The sequence below is a fragment of the Erinaceus europaeus genome, chromosome X (genome assembly GCF_950295315.1).
Source record: "Erinaceus europaeus chromosome X, mEriEur2.1, whole genome shotgun sequence".
Taxonomy (NCBI): Eukaryota; Metazoa; Chordata; class Mammalia; order Eulipotyphla; family Erinaceidae; genus Erinaceus; species Erinaceus europaeus.
Window position 1 is genome coordinate 86,384,276 of NC_080185.1, and position 25,281 is coordinate 86,409,556.

At 45.1% G+C, this 25,281-nt stretch overlaps 2 protein-coding genes across 7 annotated transcripts in view; both read right to left on the reverse strand.

Moving 5' to 3' along the window:
- Positions 1 to 9,625: 9,625 nt before the first annotated feature.
- Positions 9,626 to 16,629, reverse strand: TSPYL2 (TSPY like 2). 2 transcript variants are annotated; one of them, XM_060183522.1, is made up of 7 exons: positions 15,669 to 16,629; positions 14,383 to 14,493; positions 14,137 to 14,248; positions 13,904 to 14,049; positions 13,678 to 13,775; positions 12,608 to 13,389; positions 9,626 to 10,326 (listed from the first exon to the last, which is right to left on the reverse strand). In XM_060183522.1, the coding sequence occupies exons 1-7, from the start codon at positions 16,470 to 16,472 to the stop codon at positions 10,181 to 10,183; spliced, it is 2,199 nt and encodes a 732-aa protein (XP_060039505.1). In that variant the 5' UTR covers positions 16,473 to 16,629; the 3' UTR covers positions 9,626 to 10,180. The 2 variants fall into 2 exon arrangements, with proteins under 2 accessions (XP_060039505.1, XP_016047074.1); XM_016191588.2 differs by having other exon boundaries at positions 14,383 to 14,460; positions 15,669 to 16,628.
- A 1,315-nt stretch (positions 16,630 to 17,944) lies between these two features.
- The window catches only part of GPR173 (G protein-coupled receptor 173), a 43,743-nt gene continuing 36,406 nt past the window's right edge, over positions 17,945 to 25,281 (reverse strand). For 2 of the 5 annotated variants that reach the window (XM_060183523.1, XM_060183524.1), the window contains 2 exons: positions 23,907 to 24,025; positions 17,945 to 22,025 (listed from right to left, as the gene is read on the reverse strand). In XM_060183523.1, the coding sequence (XP_060039506.1) occupies positions 20,808 to 21,929 (1,122 nt within the window). In that variant the 5' untranslated portion in view covers positions 21,930 to 22,025; positions 23,907 to 24,025 and the 3' untranslated portion in view covers positions 17,945 to 20,807. The other 3 variants (XR_009547640.1, XR_009547639.1, XM_007530853.3) reach the window with 2 other exon arrangements.

The window sequence follows — 25,281 nt, forward strand, 5'->3', positions numbered from 1 at the left end:
TGTTTATGGTTCTAGCAAGTGGGACCCATATTTCTGGTCTTCAGCAAAGGCTATATATTCAATTGCACTGTGACTTCAAAGAACTTTTGAGAATAGCCTTCCCTTTGGGTGGCCCAGATTGGACAGGACCAGAAGTGTCACCACACACTGAGAACACAGGGAACAAGATTTCACTCTACTTTTTCTTTTAAAAATGTATTTTAGTGGTCCAGGAGGTGGCGCAGTGGCTAAGGCACTAGACTCTCAAGCATGAGGTCCTGAGTTCAATCCCTGGCAGCACATGTACCAGAGTGATGTCTGGTTCTTTCTCTCTCTCCCCTATCTTTCTCATTAATAAAATAAATAAAATCTTTAAAAAAATGTATTTTAAGCTCCATCCAAGATGAGGTGAAGAAGGTGAATTCATCATTTTTAACAGCTGATTAGTATTCCATTGTGTATATAAAACCCCAACTTTCTTAGCCACTTATCTGTTGTTGGGTACCTATGTTGCTTCCAAGTTTGAGATATTACAAATTGTCCAGCTATGAACATAAGTATACACAGATGTCTTTGGATGGGTGTGTTTGTTACCTTAAGATACAGCTCCCCCCGGAGGGGGCGCGTGGTGGCGCACCTGGTTAAGCGCACCTGGTTAAGCGCACGTGTTATAGTGCGCAAGGACCCAAGTTCAAGCCCCTAGTCCCCACCTGCAGGGGAGTAGCTTCACAAGTGATGAAGCAGTGTTGCAGGTGTTTCTCTATCTCTCTCCCTCTCTATCACCCTCTTCCCTCTCAATTTCTGGATGTCTCTATCTAATAAATAAATAAAGATAATAATAGATACAGCCCCAGGAGGACAGGAATTGTTTGAAGAAATCATGGTGAGATAAGCCAGAAAGGGAACGATGAATATGGGATGATCTCACTCATGGGCAGAACTTAAGAAACAAGAACAGAAAGGGGAAATATAAAGTAAAATCTGAAACAGTTTGTTGTATTGCACCAAATCAAAGGACTCTGGAAGGAGGACAGGAAGAGGGGTGGCAGGTGGGGGGGGGGATTTCAGGTCCTAGTATGTACCTAATTTGAGGGTGAGAGTGTTTTGCAGATACCTGTTGTAATTTAACTTAAAAAGGGTTTGGGTTTGGGGCTGCTGCGGTGTGTGAAAGGATTCACAGTGGGAGCTGGGAATTGGTTTAAACAATACAAGGCTTATTAGGATGAAACAGGTAAAAGGCAAAATAAGCACTTATCATCAAGGGTTAAGAGGATCAGAAAATACAACCCAACAATATGCTGTCTACAGGAAACCCACATAACTCAACAAGACAAACACAGACTTAAAGTGAAAGGATGGAAAACTATCATACAAGCCAATGGCCCACAAAAAAGGGCAGGAACAGCTATTCTCATATATGACACGATAGACTTTAAAATAGATAAGATTAAAAAAGATAGGAGGGAGTCGGGCTGTAGCTCAGCGGGTTAAGTGCAGGTGGCACAAAGCACAAGGACTGGCATAAGGATCCCGGTACTAGCCCTGGCTCCCCACCTGCAGGGGAGTCGCTTCACAGGCGGTGAAGCAGGTCTGCAGGTGTCTATCTTTCCCCCTCTCTGTCTTCCCCTCCTATCTCCATTTCTCTCTGTCCTATCCAACAACGACGACATCAATAACTACAACAATAAAATAACAAGGGCAACAAAAGGGAATAAATAAATAAATAAATATAAATAAAATAAAATTAAATTAAAAAGATAGGAATGGACACTACTTAATGCTCAGAGGATCAGTCAATCAAGAGGACTTAACAATTATTAACATCTATGCACCCAATGAGAAGCCATCTAAATACATCAAATATCTACTGAAAGAGCTACAGCAATATATTAACAGCAACACAATCATAGTAGGGGACTTCAATACCCCACTCTCTCAACTTGACAGATCATCCAAGCAGAAAATCAATAAAGACATAAGGGAGCTAATGAAGAGATAGATAAACTAGAACTATTGGACATTTTCAGAGTCATTCATCCCAAGAAACTGGAATACACATTTTACTCAAACCCACATGGGTCATTCTCAAGGATAGACCATATCTTAGGCCACAAAGACAGCATCAGCAAATTCAAGAGCATTGAAATCATCCCAAGCATCTTCTCAGACCACAGTGGAATTAAACTAACACTTAACAATCAACAAAAGATTAGTAATAGTTCCAAAATGTGGAAGCTCAACAGTACACTTCTTAACAACCTCTGGGTCAAAGAGGAAATCAAGGAAGAAATCAAAATGTTTCGAGACTTCAATGAAAATGAAGACACAAGCTATCAAAATATTTGGGACACAGCTAAGGCAGTACTGAGAGGGAAGTTCATAGCTATACAAGCACACATTAGGAAACAAGAAAAAGTACAAATAAACAGCCTGATTCCACATCTTAAAGACCTAGAAGAAGAACAACAAAGTAACCCTAAAGCAGCCAGAAGGACAGAAATCACTAAAGTTAGGGCAGAAATAAATAACATTGAGAATAAGAAAACCATACAAAAGATCAATGAAAGTAAATGTTGGTTCTTTGAAAGAGTGAACAAAATCGACAAACCTTTAGCCAGACTCACAAAACAAAAAAGGGAGAATACCCAAATAAATCGGATACTAAATGAAAGAGGAGTTATCACAACAGACACTGCAGAAATTCAACATATCATGCGAGGCTTCTATGAACAACTATATGCCACCAAGCTAGAAAACCTGGAAGAAATGGACGATTTCCTAGATACCTACCAACTTCCAAAAGTAAGTAAAGAGGAAGTGGATAACATGAACAGGCCCATCACAGCTAATGAAATTGAAACAGTTATCAAAACTCTCCCCAAAAATAAAAGTCCTTGACCAGATGGTTTTACAAATGAATTCTATAAAAGCTTCAAAGAAGAACTAATACCTCTACTTTTAAAAGTCTTCCAGAAGATTGAAGACACTGGAATACTCCCTGCCAGCTTCTATGAAGCTAACATCACTCTGATAACAAAAGCAGACAGGGACACAATCAAAAAAGAAAATACAGATCAATATCTCTGATGAACATAGATGCGAAAATACTGAACAAAATTCTAGCCAACCGGATACAGCAGTATATCAAAAAGATTGTTCATCATGACCAAGTGGGGTTTATCCCAGGCATGCAAGGTTGGTTTAATGTACGTAAATCAATCAATGTGATCCACCACATCAACAAAAGCAAGACCAAAAACCACATGGTCATATCAATAGATACAGAGAATGCCTTTGACAAAATACAACATCCCTTTATGGTCAAAACACTACAAAAAATGGGAATAGATGGAAAATTCCTGAAGATAGTGGAGTCTATATATAGCAAACCTATAGCCAACATCATACTAAATGGTGAAAAACTGGAAGCATTTCCACTCAGATCAGGTACTAGACAGGGATACCCACTATCACCATTACCATTCAACATAGTGTTGGAAGTTTTTGCCATAGCAATCAGGTAGGAGCAAGGAATTAAAGGGATACAGATTGGAAGAGAAGAAGTCAAACTCTCCCTATTTGCAGATGACATGATAGTGTACACAGAAAAACCTAAGGAATCCAGCAAGAAGCTTTTGGAAATCATCAGGCAATACAGTAAGGTGTCAGGCTACAAAATTAACATTCAAAAGTCAGTGGCATTCCTCTGTGCAAACACTAAGCTAGAAGATACTAAAATCCAGAAATCAATTTCTTTTACTATAGCAACAGAAACAATAAAATACCTAGGAGTAAACCTAACCAAAGAAGTGAAAGACTTGTACACTGAAAATTATGAGTCACTACTCAAGGAAATTAAAAGAGACACAAAGAAGTGGAAAGATATTCCATGTTCATGGGTTGGTAGAATTAACATCATCAAAGTGAATATACTACCCAGAGCCATCTACAAATTTAATGCTATCCCCATCAAGATCCCAAGCACATTTTTTAGGAGAATAGAACAACTGCTACAAATGTTTATCTGGAACCAGAAAAGACCTAGAATTGCCAAAACAATCTTGAGAAAAAAGAACAGAACAGGAAGCATCACACTCCCAGATCTCAAATTGTATTATAGGGCTATTGTCATCAAAACTGCTTGGTATTAGAACATGAATAGACACACTGACCAGTGGAATAGAATTGAGAGCCCAGAAGTGAGGCCCCACACCTATGGACAACTAATTGTTGGCAAAGGGGCTCAGACTATTAAATGGGGAAAGCAGAGTCTCTTCAACAAATGGTGTTGGAAACAATGGGCTGAAACATGCAGAAGAATGAAACTGAACCACTGTATTTCACCAAATACAAAAGTAAATTCCAAGTGGATCAAGGACTTGGATGTTAGACCACAAACTATCAGATACTTAGAAGAAAATATTGGCAGAACTCTTTTCCGCATAAATTTCAAAGACATCTTCAATGAAACGAATGCAATTATAAAAAAGACTAAGGCAAGTATAAACCTATGGGACTACATCAAATTAAAAAGCTTTTGAACAGCAAAAGAAACCACTACCCAAACCAAGAGACCCCTCACAGAATGGGAGAAGACCTTTACATGCCATACATCAGACAAGAGTTTAATAACCAACATATATAAAGAGCTTGCCAGACTCAACAACAAGACAACAAATAATCCCATCCAAAAATGGGGGGAGGACATGGGCAGACTATTCACCACAGAAGAGATCCAAAAGGCTGAGAAACACATGAAAAAATGCTCCAAGTCTCTGATTGTCAGAGAAATGCAAATAAAGACAACAGCGAGATACCACTTCACTCCTGTGAGAATGTCATACATCAGAAAAGGTAACAGCAGCAAATGCTGGAGAGGGTGTGGGGTCAAAGGAACCCTCCTGCACTGCTGGTGGGAATGTCAATTGGTCCAGCCTCTGTGGAGAACAGTCTGGAGAACTCTCAGAAGGCTAGAAATGGACCTACCCTATGATCCTGGAATTCCTCTCCTGGGGATATATCCTAAGGAACCCAACATATCCATCCAAAAAGATCTGTGTACACATATGTTCTTGGCAGCACAATTTGTAATAGCCAAAACCTGGAAGCAACCCAGGTTGTGTCCAACAACAGATGAGTAGCTGAGCAAGCTGTGGTATATATACACAATGGAATACTACTCAGCTGTAAAAAAATATGGTGACTTCACCGTTTTCAGCCGATCTTGGATGGACCATGAAAAATTCATGTCATGTGAAATAAGTCAGAAACAGAAGGCTGAATATGGGATGATATCACTCTCAGGCAGAAGTTGAAAAACAAGATCAGAAAAGAAAACACAAGTAGAACCTGAACTGGAATTGGCATATTGCACCAAAGTAAAAGACTCTGGGGTGGGTGGGTAGGGAGAATACAGGTCCAAGAAGGATTCAGAGGACCTAGTGGGGGTTGTATTGTTATATGGGAAACTAGGGAATGTTATGCATGTACAAACTATTGTACTTACTGTTGAATGTAAAACATTAATTCCCCAAGGGGAAAAAAAAAAGAGTACGCTAGGTCCATAAAGTCTGAGTATAATTATCAAAAGTTTAGTCCAATAAGATAAACAATTATCAGCTCTGGTAAAGGTTGCTCATGGCTGTAGAGGGGTCTAAAGGTTTACCATCTAGCAGAGTCACATGTGTTCAGTTCCCAGGAGAAGGAGCCATGGCGGGTGGATGCCTGGAGCACCTCTGTTGAGCTTCTTTTGACCAGGAGAAGCAGCAGCCAAAGAGAGAGAGCCTGACCTCCAGCTGGCTGTACTTTTAAGTCTATTCAACCTACTCACAGTGCTTTGTACACCAGCAGGGACTGGTTCCACCCAGAGTCCACCATGCTCCTGCGCAGATCACTGCATACTCTGTCACCAAGGCTGACGTCAGCAATGTGTTGGGACTTCCGTCTATGGTCGCCAGTATACTGCGTCACCACAGATACCTATCTTGGTGAGATGAGAGCTTGTACCCATGTGCCAACTGTACTATACACCATTAACCTCCCAATAAAACAGAAATAAACACTAAATAAAGGCACAATGTGAAACATGAACTGGACATAGTGTATTGTACCAAAACAAATGACTTTGGGGAGGGAGAGAACAAAGTGAAACATGGACTGAACATGATGTATTGCACCAAGCAAAGGACTCTGGAGAGGGAGGGAGAGGGTGGATAGGAAGAAAACTCTGGGGCCTATTATATAATGAAGCTGTATGCATATGTCAGTGATTGCACTGTAAAGCATTAACTCTCTCAGTAAAAAAATGAAATAAAACAAAATCCATTTTAATCTACTTAATATGAGCAAGAGAGAGAAAGAGAGAGAGAGAGAATAAGAGAGGTGAGGGAGAGAAAGAGAGAATAAAAGGATTGAGGGAGAGAAAGAGGGAGTAAGCAGGCCAGAGTACTACTCAACTCTGTCATAGCTGATACTGGGGATTGAGCCTGCAATCTCTGGGACACCAGGCATACAAGTTGATGCTCTAATGGGCTGAGCTATCTCCCAGTCCCCAAGTTATCACTCTAGACAAAGAAATCCTCTCCTCCCATACCTCAGCCCAGGATATGAGTACCCTTGTCAACTATATTGTAATTCTCTAAATGGCTCCTAACAGGGTTCCTGAAGCCAGAGGCTCACTCTGACAGGATGAGGGAAGAGAAGTCTCAAATGAGGATCTAGGTATTTGACTGGGAATACAGATGTGAAATCAGACAATTGCATTATGAAAAATATTCTTCAGAGATCTGATTTAATGCTAGACTCTACCTTGGCTTTTTTTTTTTTTTTAACCAGAGTACTGATCAACTTGGGTTTATGGTGGTGCAGGAGGTTGAACCTGGTATTTTGGAGCTTCAGGCATGAGAGACTGTTTGCATAACCATTATGCTATCTATCCCCGCCCAAAGCCTCTACCATGGGATCTTCTGTAGGTTACTTCTGAGCTAACTCTCAACATGATCAGCCTTTTGCAGATGGGAAAAAACTGAGGTCCTCAGAGAGCATGAGGGAGTCACATCCATTGTGAGGCAGAGGAGGTTGAGGCAAGAGTGCCTAAGCCATCTGCTTCTTGAGCTAACTGGGATCTTCTTGTCAAGTCAAACACTTCATGGCCCACTCCAGACCCTTTACATCTACTGCATTCCCTTCCCCTTCACTTAACCATGTGTTCCTTGGGAATCTCTCTAGATAAGTCTATAAGATACCTAGCACAGAATACCTTGACTTCAGATCTTGTACTGTCAGTTCTGGCCCTGAGGCAATATGCTCTCTTTTCTGGGTCAACATCTCTTCCACTCACCCCTGACAGGCACCCCTATATCATATCCACTGACATCCAAGCTTCCATGTTGTGTACAAAACATCTCGTAGAATTATGGAGTATGTCCAAGATTAAGTATTACAACCATTTCACAAGAGGAGGCCCAAAGAGGGAAGATGGCTTGCCAAAGGTCCCACAGCAACCTAACAGACATCCCTGACTCCTCTCAATCCCTCTTTTTCCATATCTAAAGTGTGTCAAAACTAATACCTTAAAAGGTCTCTAGAGTAGCCACATTCTTTTTAAAAAAGTTTTTTTATCATCTTTATTGGATAGAGACAGCCAGAAATCGAGAGGGGGAGAGACAGAGAGACACCTGTAGCACTGCTTCACCACTTGTAAAGCAGGTGGGGTCCGGGGTGCACCACCACCTGGCCCTGAGTAGCCACATTCTTTGTGCAGAAGTTCCTATTAATTTATGCAGTTATTTCCTCTCAAAGAGATGTAACAGAATCCCTCAGTCCCTAATCAGGGGGCTGCTCTTTGTGGCTTCCTTCCAAAGACTACTGTATGGAAGGGGGGGAAGGCGCAGTTTTACAACTGAGAAACATGACCTCACCCAGGTAATACAAGCTAACATCAATGCTGCATATTGCCAGCTTGTATCCCTGATGTATGTGATGAAAATGGCACTTTATTTCTGTGATCACTCTTCCCAAAATCAAGACGCAATCATGACATCTATAGATGTCCCAGACTCCTCAAATGTTAATGATGTCAGCTTATCGAAGACAAGTTTTGAGAAAATGCTATAGTCAAGGCCTACAAAGACACAATGGCTGAATGCAATGTAGTTTCCTGGATGGCATTCTGGAACATGAAAATGGCATTAGCTTAAAATGGAGGACATCTGAATAAAGTTAATAATGACTTTAGTTCATGATGTGTTAATATTGGTTCATTAATTATGACAAATGTATCGGACTAATATAAAGTGCTAACAATTGGGGAGAAACTGGTTGTAGACTATATGGGAACTGTCTGATTTGGCAGTTATTCTGTAAAGCTTAAATTTCTAGACATTTATTTATATCCCATCATGCCACTCTCATCTGAAGTAGAACAATTTCCCTTTTAAAATTTTTTTATTATCTTCATTTATTTATTGGATAGATACTTCCAGAAATTGAGAGGGAAGGGGAGACAGAGAGACACAGAGAGAGATAGAGACCTCTGCAGCACTGCTTCACCACTTGCAAAGTTTTCCCCCTGCAGGTGGGGACCAGGGGCTCGAACCTGAGTCCCTGAGTATTGCAATATGTACACTCAACCAGGTGCGCCACCACCCGACCCCATGTAGAGCAACTTCCTCACTGCTTCCCCCCCCCGCCCCCGCCCACCGCAGTTCATTCCTCTGGCAACCGGTAGAGGGATTTCTTGTGATCAGCGCAAACCTGATGCAATCATAACATCTATAGATGTCTGATGCGTGACCACAACTGATGCTGCTTAGTAAGACAAAGCAGGTGAATGTAAAGCTCGGGAGTACACTGCACAAGATCACCGCAGATACCTGAATAAGTTACCATTATGATTCAGCAAAAAAAAAAAAAAAAAATCTAGGCAGCATTTCTGATGTCCTTTGAAATAAGATTGTTGTATCAATAACTTAGTATAATTTGCCTGTTCCAAGGTCTCCCAGATAAAGCCTGCCTTTCAGATCTCCTTATTCCTTGCCCCACCCCACAATCCAATCACACAGCTACATAGTTATTTCCTTAATCTCTATGGCAACTCCTCAGATTCAGTCATATTTTCTTGCCTTCTCTTTCAGACCCAGCTCCAGGAACATTGTCATGGATACAATTGTCCCCTGCTATATGTGAAAAGAGAAAAATGGACTCCTCTAGCTCCCCCACCCCCGCCTCACACGAAGCGTTAAAGAAAGGTTTGACGCAGGATAAATGAAAAAGATGAATCACTGAAAAAAATGGATGTTCTGGGGCGCAAGTCGCTTCTGTGCGCGTGCGTCAGAGAAGGCGTGGGAAGCTGTTTGCTACCTGGCAGGGTCCACTGCAGTCTCTGGGAGAGGGAGGGAGGGGTTTCCTCAGCTTCGCCCTGCTATTGGCCAGGAGGGTCCGCATTGGCCTGACGCAACACCTTTGCAGCCCCACCTAGTAAATTCTTCCACCTTCTCTCAGCCAACCCCCTCCCCTCCCAGGTCTCCTGTAACTACCATTTCGTAGGCCATAGATATGGCCCTGTCTGATAACTGGAAGCCTGTAGGAGCGGAGATGGGCTAGTGGGAGCAGCATACAGGGTGGAACAAAAGACTCCAAGATGCACTTGAATTTGCTTAGACTTTTATTAGGATTAACGGGGTTCACAGGGAAGGAGGCGGGGCTTCTGGGGGAGGGGGACTGAAATACCGCAGTGATGAAGTGGCCTTGCACAGACACCATGGCAGGCTTGCTTGCGGGCACAGGTGGGAAAGGCTGGGGCTGAAGGTAAAGAGAAAGACTTGGGAGAACAAGGTGGCCACAGAGCCCTTCAAGGGCACAATAGCCCTCCCCACTTGGGGATCAAGGATGTTCACTCCACAAAGCACAAGGAGGGGGATAGAAGGGCCCTGACCAAGGCATCACAATAAATACATTTAGCAGCACACAGAAGCCTGTGGGGTGGGGGAGGGTCAAAAGGGGGAAATCCTCCCTTTCCTTCCTCCAAAATAAGAACCCTGCAATTACTAAACCACAAAAATAAACTTTAAACCCGTGTACGAAGTCGGTAAGCCCCCCAGAAGCGCAGTATGGGACCGCATGGCCCTAGCTAAAGGGGTGGGCAGATGGGGAAGGAGAGAAATGGGATAATAGAGAGGCGACCCACACAAGGATAAAACGTTTATCCGGTTCTGCCTCCTTTCCCGGGGTTGGCCCAATCATTCTGGACCAGAAGCACCGCCTCTATGTCGGAGTCTTCTTCAGATCCTTCGTCCTCACTGCTTTCTTCTTCCTCTTCATTGCTGTCTTCACTTTCCAGCTCGCTGTCTGCACAAGGGGGAGAGGGATGGAGAGGAAATGGAAGGAGGGGAGGGTGATTAGAGAGGAAGGCCATTCTTAACATGGAACAGAATCCATTAAGTACAGTTTTTGGGAACCTGGGATCATTTGCCAGGTGCCTCTTGTTTGGAACAAGCATTTTAGTGTGAGAACGTGTGCACTGGTGTGCCTGTGCACAAGCATCCCAGCAAGCCAGAAAAGCAGAGGTATAAAAGAAACAAAAGGCAGGGGAAATTAGTTCCCTGATTTTTTTTACTGTCTTAACAAAATTGATAAAAATCTCTTTGAAGTGTTTTTTTCTCCCTGACTGTGCCAATACGTGTCTCTTCCAGAACTCTGAAGTCACTTGAATAAACTCATTCACCCCCAGGTAGATCCAAACAGGCCCTCCTGTGATTTCTGCTCAGCCCCCACCCCCAACCCTACCAAGAGCTGGACAGTTACTTCTATCTCCCCTTCTCTCAGATGATGAGGGAAGAGTACGACCATCAATTCCTTCGGTTTCCCTACCCTAGCCAAAAACATTTCTAGATTGAATCTACTCGCTCACTTACTATGCCCTTCCTTGGCACCCTGTCCCTACTCACAGTGAAATTTTGCCGGAGGCCCCATAGCAACTCATCTCCCCCAGGTGTGGTTGGCCTTCCTGTTCTTTCCACCTCCTGTTGCCTATAGCCAAACTGAGACATCGCCCTTGCCTGCCCTCTTTCATTCCCCACGTCAGGGTTTGGCCTTACCCCTTGCTCATCCCCCTCACTCTACTATGGTTTGATTCCGGCCCCACTAATTCATTGGAAGTATTCTTGCTAGTCACAAGTGATCTTTTTCAGTTTCAGATTTAATGGAAATATCCTGGTCCTCATTTTACATGACCTTTCAGCAACACTGGGCACTGCTAACACTGCCTTCCTTCTTAAAATGTCCCATGGTCTGGTTTTCCTCCTAACTGCTCTCTCAGAATCAGTTTTTTAATCTACAAAACAGGGATAGTAGTATCTACCTCCTAAGGGTTGCTGTGAGGATTAAATGAGTTTAAAAAAACAAAACCAAGAAAAATCACATAGAATAGTACCTAACACATAGTAAATGCTTTATTAATGTTAACTGATTCCATCCAGAATCTAAAGATAGGATTCTTCTGTGGTTAGTTACCTCTTTGCTTTACAATCTTCAATTTCCTAGACATAAAACTAAGCATTTACTTCTGGATAATCTATACTTTATGTAGTCCTTCCAACTCTGTTCCCTCTATGAATTCTATCAATTCCTCCACCACACTGTTCCCTATCCCAAGAAATGGCACCTCCTTTCACCAATCTAGGGCAGAACCCAAACTGGGAGTCACCTTAAATTCTGCCTTCTCCCACAACTAGCTACATGCAACCCTTCCTTAGTATTTCCCTGAACACATTTACTTGGTGAATAGTGAATAATGATTTCTGTGTTCAAGAAGTTTGGGAAATGCTGGGTTCCAAAAAAAGTTTAAATAGGTTTCTTAGAGCAGAATTTATCAGAGCCTTTATATGAATGTATATACATATATATATATATATATATATATATATATATATATATATATATATGTGTGTGTGTGTGTGTGTGTGTATGTGTGTGTGTGTGTATATATAATTTGACATGAAGATACCACTGTATGCAGTGTTTCCTTAGCACATTTTATCACTGAACCTTTTCGGTGAAGCTTCCAGAACTGATAAAGGGTCAACAGAAGATAACTTGGAACATCCTATGCACTCCCACCCTTCCAAATTTTTGTTCTCTTCTGAGAATGCCGCATTAATGCTCCTTAGTATAATGAATTGCCAATTCACGTCACCTTTCTCCAGTCAGACCCATTCCCATTCTTGACGTATAGTTAGCTGTCCCCTGATCACATGGTATACTGTTCACTTTAAACCCCCCTCCCCAATAAACCTGGGAGTGTGCTGAATTGCAATGTATTTTCTTCTCCCCCGCCCCAAATCTGCCAGTTTCCCGCTCAGTCTCTTTCCTCTTATCTTCATTTGTCTTGTGCTCTGTTACAACCTTATCTATCATTCACCTAGAACTGAGTATTTTTTTGTTTTGCTACATTTTTAAGTAAAATGTTCTCTGGTAATGAATCTTGCTTTGTTTAAAAAGTTGCTCAGAATTTTTTTTCTTCTCTTCTCCACAAAAGCAGATTGTATTCCTACCTTGATACTCTGATCCTGGGCCAGTTTTTCTCTGAAAAAGAGAGAAAAGGGGAAGACAAGGGAGGGCTCTAGCTCACCTTCCTCACTGTCCTGCTCCTCTTCTTCCTCCAATGATGATGAGTCTTCAGAAATGTTCTCTACCTCACTCTCATATCCATTCTGGTTGTTGGTAGACTGATTCTTGACAGGGTTTTCAATGTTATTGTGGTAGTCTTCAATGTCTCTGTCATCATCATCATCATCACTGCCTTCATTGTCACCTTCATTGCCGTCATCATCGCTGCCTTCATTGTCATCATTATCTTCATCATCACTGTCCTCAGTTCCTTCATTGTCACTGTCACTACTGTCTGGGTTGCTATCATTAATGTCACCTTTGGGGTTCTCATTGCCACTATCAGCATTCTCATAGTAGTCAGAGTTCTTTTCACTGTCATTGGGGTTCTCTTCATTGTTATTAGTGTTGCTTTCAGGGTTCTCACTGCTGTTGTTACCAGCAAAGAGATACTCAGTGTCATGGCCATTCTCACTGTCATCAGAACTCTCATTGTTAGCAATGGCATCATTGTCATCAGGGCTCTCACTGGTGTCAGTGGTCTCAATGTTGGGGTTCTCATTGTAGTTAGGACTGTCATTGTCACAGAAGGTCTCATTAATGTCAGTTAGCTCATTGTCAGTGGTTTCAAAGCAGTCAGTGGTCTCCATGAAGTCAGAGATCTTGACGTCATTAATGGTCTCGAAGTCAGTAATAATATCACTGTCTGAAGTATCGCTGACAATATCTTCCATTATATGATAGTCGTCATAGTCTTCCAAGATCACCACTTCATATCCATCCCTGTTTTTACTGCGGGAAAGTCTAGGGTTGAGTATAGAGTTGATAATGAGGTGGTGTATTCAGGACAGACATTAAAAAAGTAGTAGGGGGGTGGTAGGCTTCATGGACTCCCAGAGATTAGGGTGGGAAGAGTCCTATTTTTGCCCTTGACTGTGCAACCTCAGATCAATTAGATCCCAATTTGGGGTATCATTTCCCATCTTTATAATCTATTGGACTTATTATCTCAAAGGCCCCTCTTGGCTCTGTAAGTCTTATTCCTTGCCCCACTTCTGACAAACCACCTCTTAGGCACCAACTCCCCATTACCTTTTCCCCTTTTCTTGCTTCTTTTTGTTTGTCCTGTAGCCCCCTTCTCCCATCATATAGTAACGCAAAGGGTTAACCCACAGGTCATTCTTGATAATCTGTTGAAAGAAGGTGGGGAGGAAATAAGAGAGTTATGAGTAAAACCTCCAGAGCCCAGTCTCAATTACCCAGACACCTAGAGGCAAGACTAACAGTCTTCTCTGACAGTGCCAAGAGGGGGTCCCACCTCAGCAATCCTGTCAGCCTCTGGGAGACTGTGGTTTGAGAACCAGGTGAAGAAACTGTGACTGCCGTCCTGGTTTTTCTGACGGTGCGCCTGGGGCTCCTGGCCCCGGTGCCAGCGGATTGGAGTAGAGTGAGATACCAGACGACCTAGAGGGAAGTTGGGTTTTGGAGAGGGCCGTGGACAGGTATAGATGGGAGAGGGATGCATGGATTTGCACCAGAATTGTTTCTTACCAGAGTGGTTGCACTGGAACTCCTTGACAATTACCATGTTTGTGAAGTAGGGGTTTGTCTGGAAGTACAGCTTCATTTTGTAGCCCATGGAGATATGTCTGAGATCCTGTACCTGCTCAGGGTGGGGGTAATGGTGGAATCCCCACCAAACCTGACCCCTCCCACCCAACCCCCTCACCTCCAAGGACCAGATTCCTTGCTTGCTATGGTCTTAGTAAAAAGGAAAGATGATCTCTTTGGCCTGACCTGCAGATTGGTCAGGTAGCGGAAAATGTCTTCATCGCGTTGGCTGATCAAGATTGAAATTTTGGGGTGGTTGAGGAACTGATGGAGGGAGCAGTTTAGGTCAAGGAGTGACTACCCAATGAGAAGAGGGAGAGGAGATTCGGCAGGGGCAGAGCAAAAGAAAGGCTGGAGTAGGATTCCTTCATGTCATGACCTGTACTTTTATTCCCATGATATTGTCTACAGAGTAAGAATTTGCTTATGTAATGTTAAGCCACTGTGTTAGATGGTCATGCCATGGCTCAAATTTGCTGTGTGCGTCTGATTGCTGAAAGCTGTGTTCACAAGACACTGTGTGTCTGAGGCTGAAGTCTGGGTGATTTTCTATGTAATGGAGGGCTTGAGTCACATGATGTTGTATATCTGGGTGTTAGTAATCTGTGTCCAAGTAATGCTGTATGTTTTAAGTTCTGAGAGTCAATAGTGACATGAAATCTATCTGTGCTGAGGACCTGTGTCCACATAATGCTGTGTGGGTACTGAGGTATTGTATAGATGGTGAGAACCATCATGTGATAATTTTAAAATATTTTATTACTGATTTAATATTGATTTACAAAATTACAGATCATGTGACAATTTTGTCAAAGGTCTGTGTCCATGTAATTCTATAAGGATGGCACTCCTATGTGTTCTTAATATGTTGCACATATGTTTCCTCCAGAGATAAATATATCACTATTAGTGAATGAGATTTTTAATCTCCCCATTTCCTTCATTTAACTCCTTGAACTCCGTATCTAGGCAGGCCTCCTCACCCTTCAAAGAATCCAGCCCCCTTTTAACCCCTTTCTCTCCAATCAGGATTGGAGTTTCCCTAGTATCAAAGCAGAGACCCACCTAGGTTTGTAGTGTGACAGGTGTGACTTAGGTACCCTTTCTGGGCATTTTCTCTGCTGTGTGCCCTTTCCCTCCCTCTTCAGTGTCTGAGTTAGCCTTCTGCGTGCTCTTTTCATCCTTTACTATCTCTGGTTTAATTTTTCTGCTCTATGTCCCTCTACTGCCCTCCCCCTTTTCACTGTGATCCATTTTTATGCTAAGCGCCTCTCCTCCCTTTCCCATCTGTAAGCCTGTGTGCCTCCCTACCCCCCCCCCAAGTCCAGCCTCTCTGCTATTTGCCCCTGCCCTTCCATTCCACCACCACCAAACCTAGCAATTCTTCTCATCGCAGCCCACCCTCAAGCGCTGTCTGCCCCTCCCCCTTCTGTCATGGGCGCTTGGCCCATGAGTATAGATGACAAGGATACTGCTTTGACCCAGAAGCCTGGGATGTGTTGAATGATGAGATCTCTGCGCTCCAGGAAGGGTCTCCGCATCTGGATGAACTTGCGCTTGAGACGGAGGAAGGCTTTGCCTGCCTTGATGTTCACCGCCTCCAGGTCCAGCTGAATGTTCTCCAGCGCTTGCAGGACGCACTCTATCTTCTCCGCATTCTCTTCTTCGCTTTCCTTCACCTTCCTCTGCTTCCTCCGTCGCCTCCGCCGCCTCCGCCGGCGTTTCCCACTTTCCTTCGCCTCCTCCTCATCGTCATCTTCCACTATGATCACTGCCTCCCCCTCCCCCTCCGGACCGGCTAGCATCTGGGGCGCCCACCCCTCTGAGCTACAGGTTTCCAGGACCTTCTCCTCAGCGAAGCTGCCGGGTTCCAGATCCTGAAAATCAATCGCCAGGCTCCCCCCGGAAGGCTCGGAAGGGGAGAGGGCTTCCAGGTTTCCCGTGGGAGGGATCGGATCCCCAAAACCCGACTCCATAGCGGGCTCCCATTCTGGACCCCCAGCACCCAAGGTGAAATACGCGCGGATCCCTCCCTCCTCCAGAATGACATAGGGTGGCGGCGGGGGCAGAGAAGGGCCCAGTCCCACCCCCCTCATATCGGCCAGCACCTGTGCCGCCTCGGTCTCCTCCTGGAGCCGTGGGCGCTGTTGCGGTGGAGGCAGGGGCAGTCGCAGAAGCGGCGGCGGCGGCGGCGGCGGCGGCGGGTCACGCTGAGGGGGCTCTGAGCTGCTCAGGCGAGGAGCCTTGGCTGGAGGCCCTTCATCTGGGCGGTCCATAGTGACCGCGCTCACCCAGATGGGGGATGTACTCTCTGTTGCTCTGCTAGCCTGGCCTCAGCTGCCTAACACACCTGAGGTGGAGCTGCCGCAACTCACGCGACCAGCTCTCCCCGCAGCCTCTATCTGGCTGCTCCTCCTACGACGTCCACCCGACTCCCTCCGCGCCAAAGGCGCCGGCCCCTCCCTTCCTCTGACGCAAGAGTCTTTCTGCTCCGCTATTGGTTGCTGGCCGCCGCGGCGACGCTTCAGTTCCCTCAACCTCTGCCCGGTTTCACGCAATCTGCTTGCCAACACCGCACTTCAGAACTTTCCCATTGGCTCCCCTCAGACCTGCCAATCATCGGGCTGGCTCCATCTGCGACAGGAGGGAAATCACACAGCGATTGGCTGTGAAAAAAGCGAGGGGGGTGGAGAAGCAGACCATCCCCTCACCCTTTCTACATTTTATCCAATGGGAAAAGTACCAGTGGTTCTGAAGTGGAGAAAAAAAAAAGACGCAGGCCCAGTGATCAGATAAAAACCGGTGAGCCTCGTTCTCATTTTCCCCCTCCCTCTCCTTTCCCCGCCTTCCCTTTCCATCCTCTTCTCCCTCCTCTCAGCAACTACGCACTTCTTAAAATTTTCCTGGTCCCTTAGCCTGGGCTTCTTGCCCGGGTGATGGTGGGGTGGATGAGCTTTGATGTGGACCCTGGGGGGCTTAGGTTGCCTGTAAAAAGCAAAGGGATTTAGAAACCCAGGGTCTTTGATTTGGGGCCGGGTTTCGATGTGGTGTTTTCCATCTTTGCAAAATGGCTCTTTTGTAGTCACATACATGAAGAACAACGTCCTCTGTGTCATTCAGATGTGTGCTAGATTCTTATCACTTATCCATCTTATCCTTTCTCTCCCCCAGTGTCTGTCTGTATGTATGCATGCATGCATGCATTATTGTAACCAGATAACTGGTCAGTTCTGGTTTATGGTAGTACTCAGGGATTGAACCTGGGACTACAAAACCTCAGACGTGAAAGTCCTTTGGTATAACCATTATGCTACCCACTCCCTGCCCCCTGACATATGCTGTTTTTATTGCATTTTAGGGTGTGTGTGTGTGTGTGTGTGTGTGTGTGTGTGTGTGTGTACGCGCGCGCAAAGTGAATGGTCTCCTGTGAAGTCTGGTCGTGGAATTTTGGTTTTAGCCTGGTATTAACACCATGCTCACTTTGCAACCCTAACCGCCCCACTACCTAGCTCAGAGTTTCTCTCTACACTTGGCATCCCTGAAGAGACCTGTAGGAAACCGCCCACTGCAGCCTTGTTGTGGTAGCAGAGAATTGGAGGCAACCTGGAGACCCATCACCAGGGTAATGGATAAGAAAAAAAATGAGACATGTATAAGATGGACTATCAGCATGAATTGGCTCTATATAAGAAACATGGCTGGATATCTCAAAAACAGGATGTTGAGTGAAAAAAGAAACAGAACAAGATTTATAGTACAATACTGTTTATGTAAATTAAAACACATAACAATACCGTATATTTTCCACAGATACACATATATGTAAATAAACACATGGACGGTGGATTGGAAGGACATATGTTAAATACACGAGAGTGGGTGCCTTTGTGGGAAGCAGGATAGGATCAGGGATGGGTGATGAAGGGACAAAACAAAATAAATAATAAAAGGACCTGGCATGGACCAATGATGATCTAGTGTGTCAAGAACTGAGGAGTATGGTCAACTCAATTCTATGCATCTGAGTGAATAAGTAAAGAATAAATAGAGTTTCCAAGGAGCAGGCTGGCTGGGTAGACTCCCAGGCTTGGGTTTCTTCCCCAGTAACATCCCTCACTCTGAATTTAATCAAAGCTTACCAAAGTCCCAACTGTATAAAGCGGGTCCTTCAGAAGGCTCTGGACCAAGACCAAGAAGTCTTTCCAGAAGTAATTACTTTGGAGGAGTATTTCCTAACCTCATCTGTTCCCCAAGTATGACTCCCAATTCCCACTCCCTGTTCTCCATGGTGGTCCAATTTCAGGAACACCTTGCTTAGGTTTTGGAGAGGAGACTGATAAAGGAGTTGGGAGTGGTGTTTAGGGGCTGCAGGCTTTGTGGAGAGAAGGGATTCTCAAGTAGTATTCTGTTCCCCACCCCCACGTTCAAAACCTGAATTTAGGTAGGAAGATACTATGAGAAGGGCTGTACCTTCTTGCTACATACATACCCATAGTTTTCAAGTTCCATCTCCAACAGACTCTGTTGTACACACATGCTCTAGTTTGTCTCCTCTCAACTAAGAGAGAGAGAGAGAGAGAGTGTGTGTGTGTGTGTTTGTGTGTGTATGTGTGTGTACACCACAAGTCTTCATATACAGGCATTTGTTCACATGTGTGCACCAAGCAGGAGTGCTTCTCCACACAAAGTCACACAGAAACACAGTCTCGCTTGACCATGTGGCCATGCAGACAGGACACACAGACACACACACACACACAGTCAGAAAGAGAAAACATCCAGTATAACATTGTTCATTTAAGTTTCCATTTACAAAATCCAAATGATGAATCCAGGCAGTTAGAAAAAAGAAATGGAGGAAAATCCTCCTGAAGGTACCCTACCTATCCCCACCCCTGTGGTCCCCCCACCCCACCCCTTGGGAAAGGCACCCCCATCACTATCACTGAGAGAACAGGTACTCCCCCCCCATCCCCAGACTCTCAACCTCTCTGGCTTGCTTTTCCAGTGCCATTCCACAGCCAAACTCCTGCCTGGAGTACACTTCCTATTCCTCTCAGGTCAAGGAATCCCTAGTTCTGGGGATGTCTTGGGTTAGGGAAGGAGTTTAGGATGAAGCTTTTACAAGGAAAGGAAAGGGTCCACATCTCCCCTCTCCCAGGAAATGAGAGGGGGGCGTCAAAGAACCTGGGCAAGACCAGCAAATGAGTGCCAGTTTGGCTCACCAGTCCACAAGAACTGTCCTTGACTTGAGCCCAGAGTGGTGTCTGCCTGGGAGGGAAGGGAGGCTTGGGATAGCCCACCTAGAGAATCTGGCTGCAGTCCATTCCATTTGGGGTAAAGATAAGGATGGCAGGAGGAAGGAAGATTGGGGCTGAGGCCCCAGAAGGCCAAGGGCTACCACAGAGTGTCTTGAGGATGACAAAAAGAGGTTAGATAGGAATGGATTCAGGACCACCATGCCTTGGAATGTGTACCACTATGAGTTACCAAGGCCAAAATAGAATTGTAATCTTCAGGAGAGTAGTGTGAGCCCAGGAGACAACTCTGGGGTTGAATTCTACTCTTTGATCCTAAAGAGCTGGAATCCAGCTCTGTTAAGTTCAGAGCTCTCTCTACACTTTCTTGGGGCACCACATGTGCCTGTGTGGCACCCACATTAGCCCTTGTGGGATTGTAGTAGATTTTCATTCTCAGGAAGAAGAGCCAGGGGCCAGGAATCCAGGCGTCAGCTCCAGAGACTGCAGTCAAGCTTGGGATTCTTCAGCTCAAGGCATGCAGCTTCACCTAGCCTGGGCCCCTCACCAGGGCTAAGCTCCCTTTCCTCCTGGTTTCTCAAACTGTTGTTCAAGAAACACTTCGGAGATGTTCACACAGTGGGGACAGAAAGGAGACTGGGCTTGGGACCAGGGATAGCCTAAAACAACATTGCACACAACATAGCAATTAAACATCTCTGCTCCCAGAGGACCCAACACCCACTTCAGTCCTTCTTGTCAGCAGATCATTTTCTCCCTAAGTATCCAGGCCTTGCTAAAGGACTTGGAAGGAGAGGGTTCATGGGAGCAGAGGAGGGCAATAATAACTCTGGAAGTCTATTTTACAAGACAAATTTCCCCCTTCTGTACAATGTCAGAAGAAGAGACATTAAAGCAAGAAAGCCTGTCTCCTTCACTGTTAGAAAAACCTGCATGTTCAGTTTTGTTCTTTTCTGAATTGTCACTTCTGAGAGAGAGAGAGAGAGAGAGAGAGAGAGAGAGAGCTAGGGAAGCAGGAAGAGAGAGAGAGAGAAAGGGTGGGGCACTAGGGAAGCAGGAAAAGAGAGAGGGAGAGGGAGAGGGAGAGGGAGGGGCACTAGGGAAGCAGGAAAAGAGAGAGAGAGAGATTATAAAGGAGAAGGAGGCAGAGGAGACAGGCTAGAAATGCCTCTTTCCAATTCCTCAACCCTGGGGAGGCATTGGCAAAGTTGCCTAGGTTTGGGGGTGATTTGAGGGACTAGGGACAATAGCTCAGAAAGAAAGGGTCCCGGATGGGGCCCCACCCCTCCCTTTCTGTTGGCCCCATCAGAGTGACCATGATTTTCTCCTTGCCTATCTGCCTATCAGCTTGCTTCACATGACACAGTAGGGTTCTCTAGGAGCAGGGGCAGCTCCTGTGCCCCAGCAGGGGGCATGAGTCCTCAGGCACTTCTTGAGGTCCTTGTTGAGCAGGAAGCAGACGATTGGGTTGACAGCAGCCTGGGCGAAGCTCATCCAAACAGCAGTGGCCAGGTAACGGTGGGGCACGGTGCAGGCTTTCACAAATACTCGCCAGTAACAGGCCACGATGTAGGGTGACCAGAGGAGCAGGAAGAGCAGTGTGATTGTATAGAACATTCGGCCCAACTGCTTTTCACCCTTGACCTCGTCCATGCCCAGCAGTCGCCTGCTGGCTGCGTGCCCATTCTGCCGGATACCCAGCAGGGTTGGTGGCATGGGCCCACGACCAAAGCCAGCGATCCAGTTGGCAGCAGCCTGGCCGGTGGCCCCAGGGCCATGGAATGTCCAGTTCTGGCTGATGGCTGGCACCATCTGCACTGGCTTCATCTTTCGATGACGATACTCGAAGAGGAGTAGCTTGCCATAGACAGCGTGTGTGGCTGCCATGAGCACAGCCAACATAAGCATGAAGCCCAGCGTGTCATTGGCCTTGAAGTAACGATGCTCAAAGATGCACTGGTCCTCCTCACGGATAAATTTGTAGGTGCCCACATCAAAGACAGGCGGGAAGGCCATAGCCACAGACAGGGTCCAGGCCATGCAGATGACAGCTGCACATGTCCAGAGTGTCATGCGCTTGGCATAGAAGCGGTGGTGGGCGATGGCCATGTAGCGGGTGACACTGATGCAGAACAGCATGAAGGCCGCATGGAAGCAAAAGAGCACGGCCATAAAGGCCACAATCTTGCAGCTGAGTGCACTGAAGGTCCATGAAGAGCCGTGGCGCACAGAAGCCAGCACAAAGGGGAAGCAGACAGCAGAGCGTATGCCGTCGGCCAGGCACAGGTCCAGCAGAAAGTAGTAAGGAGCCTTGTGCAGGGCACGCTCCTTGAGCACCAGCAGGGACAAGATGGCATTGCCTGCCAGGCTTACACACATGATCAGTCCCAGCAGCACCAGCTTCACATAAGCCGATGCTGATGGTGGGGACAGGGCACCGCTCACCTCCTCAGATTCGCCAGTGGCGTTGGCCATGCTGAGGGGCAGAAGCTGCTCCCAACCCTACGGGGTCAGCCAGTTTGGTATTCGATGGGCCCTGGGGGACTCCATCAGTATCTTGCTGAGCTGCACCTGCAAATACGGAGAATCGGGGAGATAGAAACACAGAGAGGCAGAAATGAGAGTTGAAGAGAGACAGAGAGGAGAGTACACTGGGATGCATAAAAAACACACATAGAGACCAGAAACTATCAGATACTTAGAGGAAAATATTGGAAGAACTTTTTTCCGCATAAATTTTGAAGACATTTTCAATGAAACGAATCCAATTACAAGGAAGACTAAGGCAAGTATAAACCTATGGGACTACATCAAATTAAAAAGCTTCTTCACAGCAAAAGAAACCACTACCCAAATCAAGAGACCCCTCACAGAATGGGAGAAGATCTTTACATGCCATACATCAGATAAGAGTTTAATAACCAACATATATAAAGAGCTTACCAGACTCAACAACAAGACAACAAATAACCCCATCCAAAAATGGGGGGAGGAATTGGACAGAATATTCACCACAGAAGAGATCCAAAAGGCTGAGAAACACATGAAAAAATGCTCCAAGTCTCTGATTGTCAGAGAAATGCAAATCAAGACAACAATGAGATATCACTTCACTCCTGTGAGAATGTCACACATCAGAAAAGGTAACAGCAGCAAATGCTGGAGAGGATGTGGGGTCAAAGGAACCCTCCTGCACTGCTGGTGGGAATGTCAATTGGTCCAACCTCTGTGGAGAACAGTCTGGAGAACTCTCAGAAGGCTAGAAATGGACCTACCCTATGACCCTGCAATTCCCCTCCTGGGGATATATCCTAAGGAACCCAACACATCCATCCAAAAAAATCTGTATACACATATGTTCTTGGCAGCACAATTTGTAATAGCCAAAACCTGGAAGCAACCCAGGTGTCCAACAACAGATGAGTGGCTGAGCAAGTTGTGGTATATATACACAATGGAATACTACTCAGCTGTAAAAAAATATGGTGACTTCACCGTTTTCAGCCGATCTTGGATGGACCTTGAAAAAATCATGTTGGGTGAAATAAGTCAGAAACAGAAGGATGAATATGGGATGATCTCACTCTCAGGCCGACGTTGAAAAACAAGATTAGAAAAGAAAACACAAGTCGAACCTGAAATGGAATTGGAGTATTACACCAAAGTAAAAGACTCTGGGGTGGGTGGGTGGGTGGGGAGAATACAGGTCCATGAAAAATGATGAATGAAATAGTGGGGGTTGTATTGCTAAATGGGAATCTGGGGAATGTTATGCATGTAAAAAAAAAAAAAAGAAGTAGAAACGCAAAGCAGAAATTGACTGAGTTTGGAGTATGGCACCAAAGTAAGAAAGCAGAAGTATACTAGAGTTTGCAGTGAGTACCTCCCTAATACTTCCTCTCCACTTTTCCAAGCTTTGGGTCCATGATTGCTCAACAATTTGTTTGGCTTTGTATGTTAACTCTCTTTTCAGTCACCAGGTTCCAGGTGTCATCAGGATGCCAGCCAGACTTCCCTGGATTGAAGACACCACCAATGTGTCCTGAAGCTCAGCTTCCCCAGAGACCCATCCTACTAGGGAAAGAGAGAGGCAGACTGGGAGTATGGACCGACCAGTCAACGCCCATGTTCAGCGAGGAAGCAATTACAGAAGCCAGACCTTCTACCTTCTGCAACCCTCAATGACCCTGGGTCCATGCTCCCAGAGGGATAGAGAATGGGAAAGCTATCGGGGGAGGGGGTGGGATATGGAGATTGGGCGGTGGGAATTGTGTGGAGTTGTACCCCTCCTACCCTATGGTTTTGTTAATTAATCCTTTCTTAAATAAAAAAAGAAAAAAAAAAAACACACATAGAGAAGGATTCCAAAACCAAAGAGAAAATGGTGACAAATACAGATGGATAAAGAAAGAGTGAGGGTTTGGGAGAGAAAAGCTAGTGCACCAGACTCACATGCCTGAGGCCCCAGAGGTCACAGGTTCAAACCCTAGCACCAACATATGCCAGAGCTGAGCAGTACCTTGGTCTCTCTGTTTCATTCTCTCTTTTAGGAAAAAATAAATAAATAAAATCTTTTTTTTAAAAAAAAGCGAGACAAGTTAAGAGAGACAGAACCAGAGAGATAAGGAGAGAGGAAGAGAAGGGGGGGACAGGAAGAGAAAAGGGAAGTAAGGAAATGATGGAAGGTGAGAGTGAGAGAGAAATTACAAGACAGACAATGGGAAATATGCAGAAAGGAAAAAGGTGAGGGGGAAAAAAAACAGAAATGGCAGTGTTAGTGTATCCATTTGGACTCCCCACTTCCTCCCCTGATGGTGACAGGCTCTGTCCCTCCTGGTGTCCTGCTGTTCCTGTTCCCCCATTTCTGGGTGACAGTGCTTCATCTCTCTGGAGCTAAAGAATGGTTACCTAGCTCCTCCACTGGTGTGACTGTAGAAGGGGCTGTTAACTGGAATTGGCATATCGCACCAAAGTAAAAGACTCTGGGGGTGGATGGGTGGGGGGGAGAATACAGGTCCAAGAAGGATGACAGAGGACCTAGTGGGGGTTGTATTGTTATATGGAAAACTGAGAAAGATTATGCATATACAAACTATTATATTTACTGTTGAATGTAAAACATTAATTCCCCAATAAAGAAATTAAAAAAAAGAAGGGGCTGTTGGTATGAATTTTCTCCTCCTTTGCGATGCCCTAAGGCTTTGTCCTTCAATTTTTTTTCTGAACATCACTCACAGTAAGCAGCTTTTCCCATCACAACCCCATACACTTACGCATACACAGGTGAACCCAAAGTTGTACAAACAATATTAATCCCATGTATAATGTACTCTATTCATTTCTAATCGATTTAATGTTTTCATGGTAGTGCTACTATCCAGTGGATTTCTTTATCTGTGATCAGGAATGTGTGGGAGACCAGTGTGCCTGGAATGGGAAAGGGGTGGTCACAGAGTTGCCTGGGTCAGATTGTATAAGGCTGGGGAGTATATGTAGGTGATAAAGATGTAGGTATGCTTGTGTATATTCATTTGTTTAACCACCATATATTGAGCATTCTATTGTGTACCTGCCTGATAACCTCACAAATGTGTCCCAGAACCTCACCTCTCCAGAGCCCTAACCAACTAGGGAAAGATATTAACGGGCTGGGGGTATGGATCGACCTGCCATGCCCATGTTCAGTGGAGAAGCACTTACAGAAACCAGAACTCTTACTTTCTGCACCCCAGAAAGAATTTTGGTCCATACTCTCAGAGAGGGAGAAATCCTAGGGGAAGATGACCAGAGGGCTCTGAAACCCAATTCCATCAGGACCTTGGGAGAG

Bases quoted from the DNA above. Each gene is read 5' to 3' on its own strand.
- TSPYL2 (XM_060183522.1), bottom strand. From the start codon at position 16,472: ATGGACCGCCCAGATGAAGGGCCTCCAGCCAAGGCTCCTCGCCTGAGC. The intron at 13,776-13,903 runs GTGGGACCCCCT...TTCTTTCAACAG, and splicing joins AGGCTGACAGGATTGCTGAG to ATTATCAAGAATGACCTGTG. The intron at 13,390-13,677 runs GTAATGGGGAGT...ACTCAACCCTAG, and splicing joins AAGCAAGAAAAGGGGAAAAG to ACTTTCCCGCAGTAAAAACA.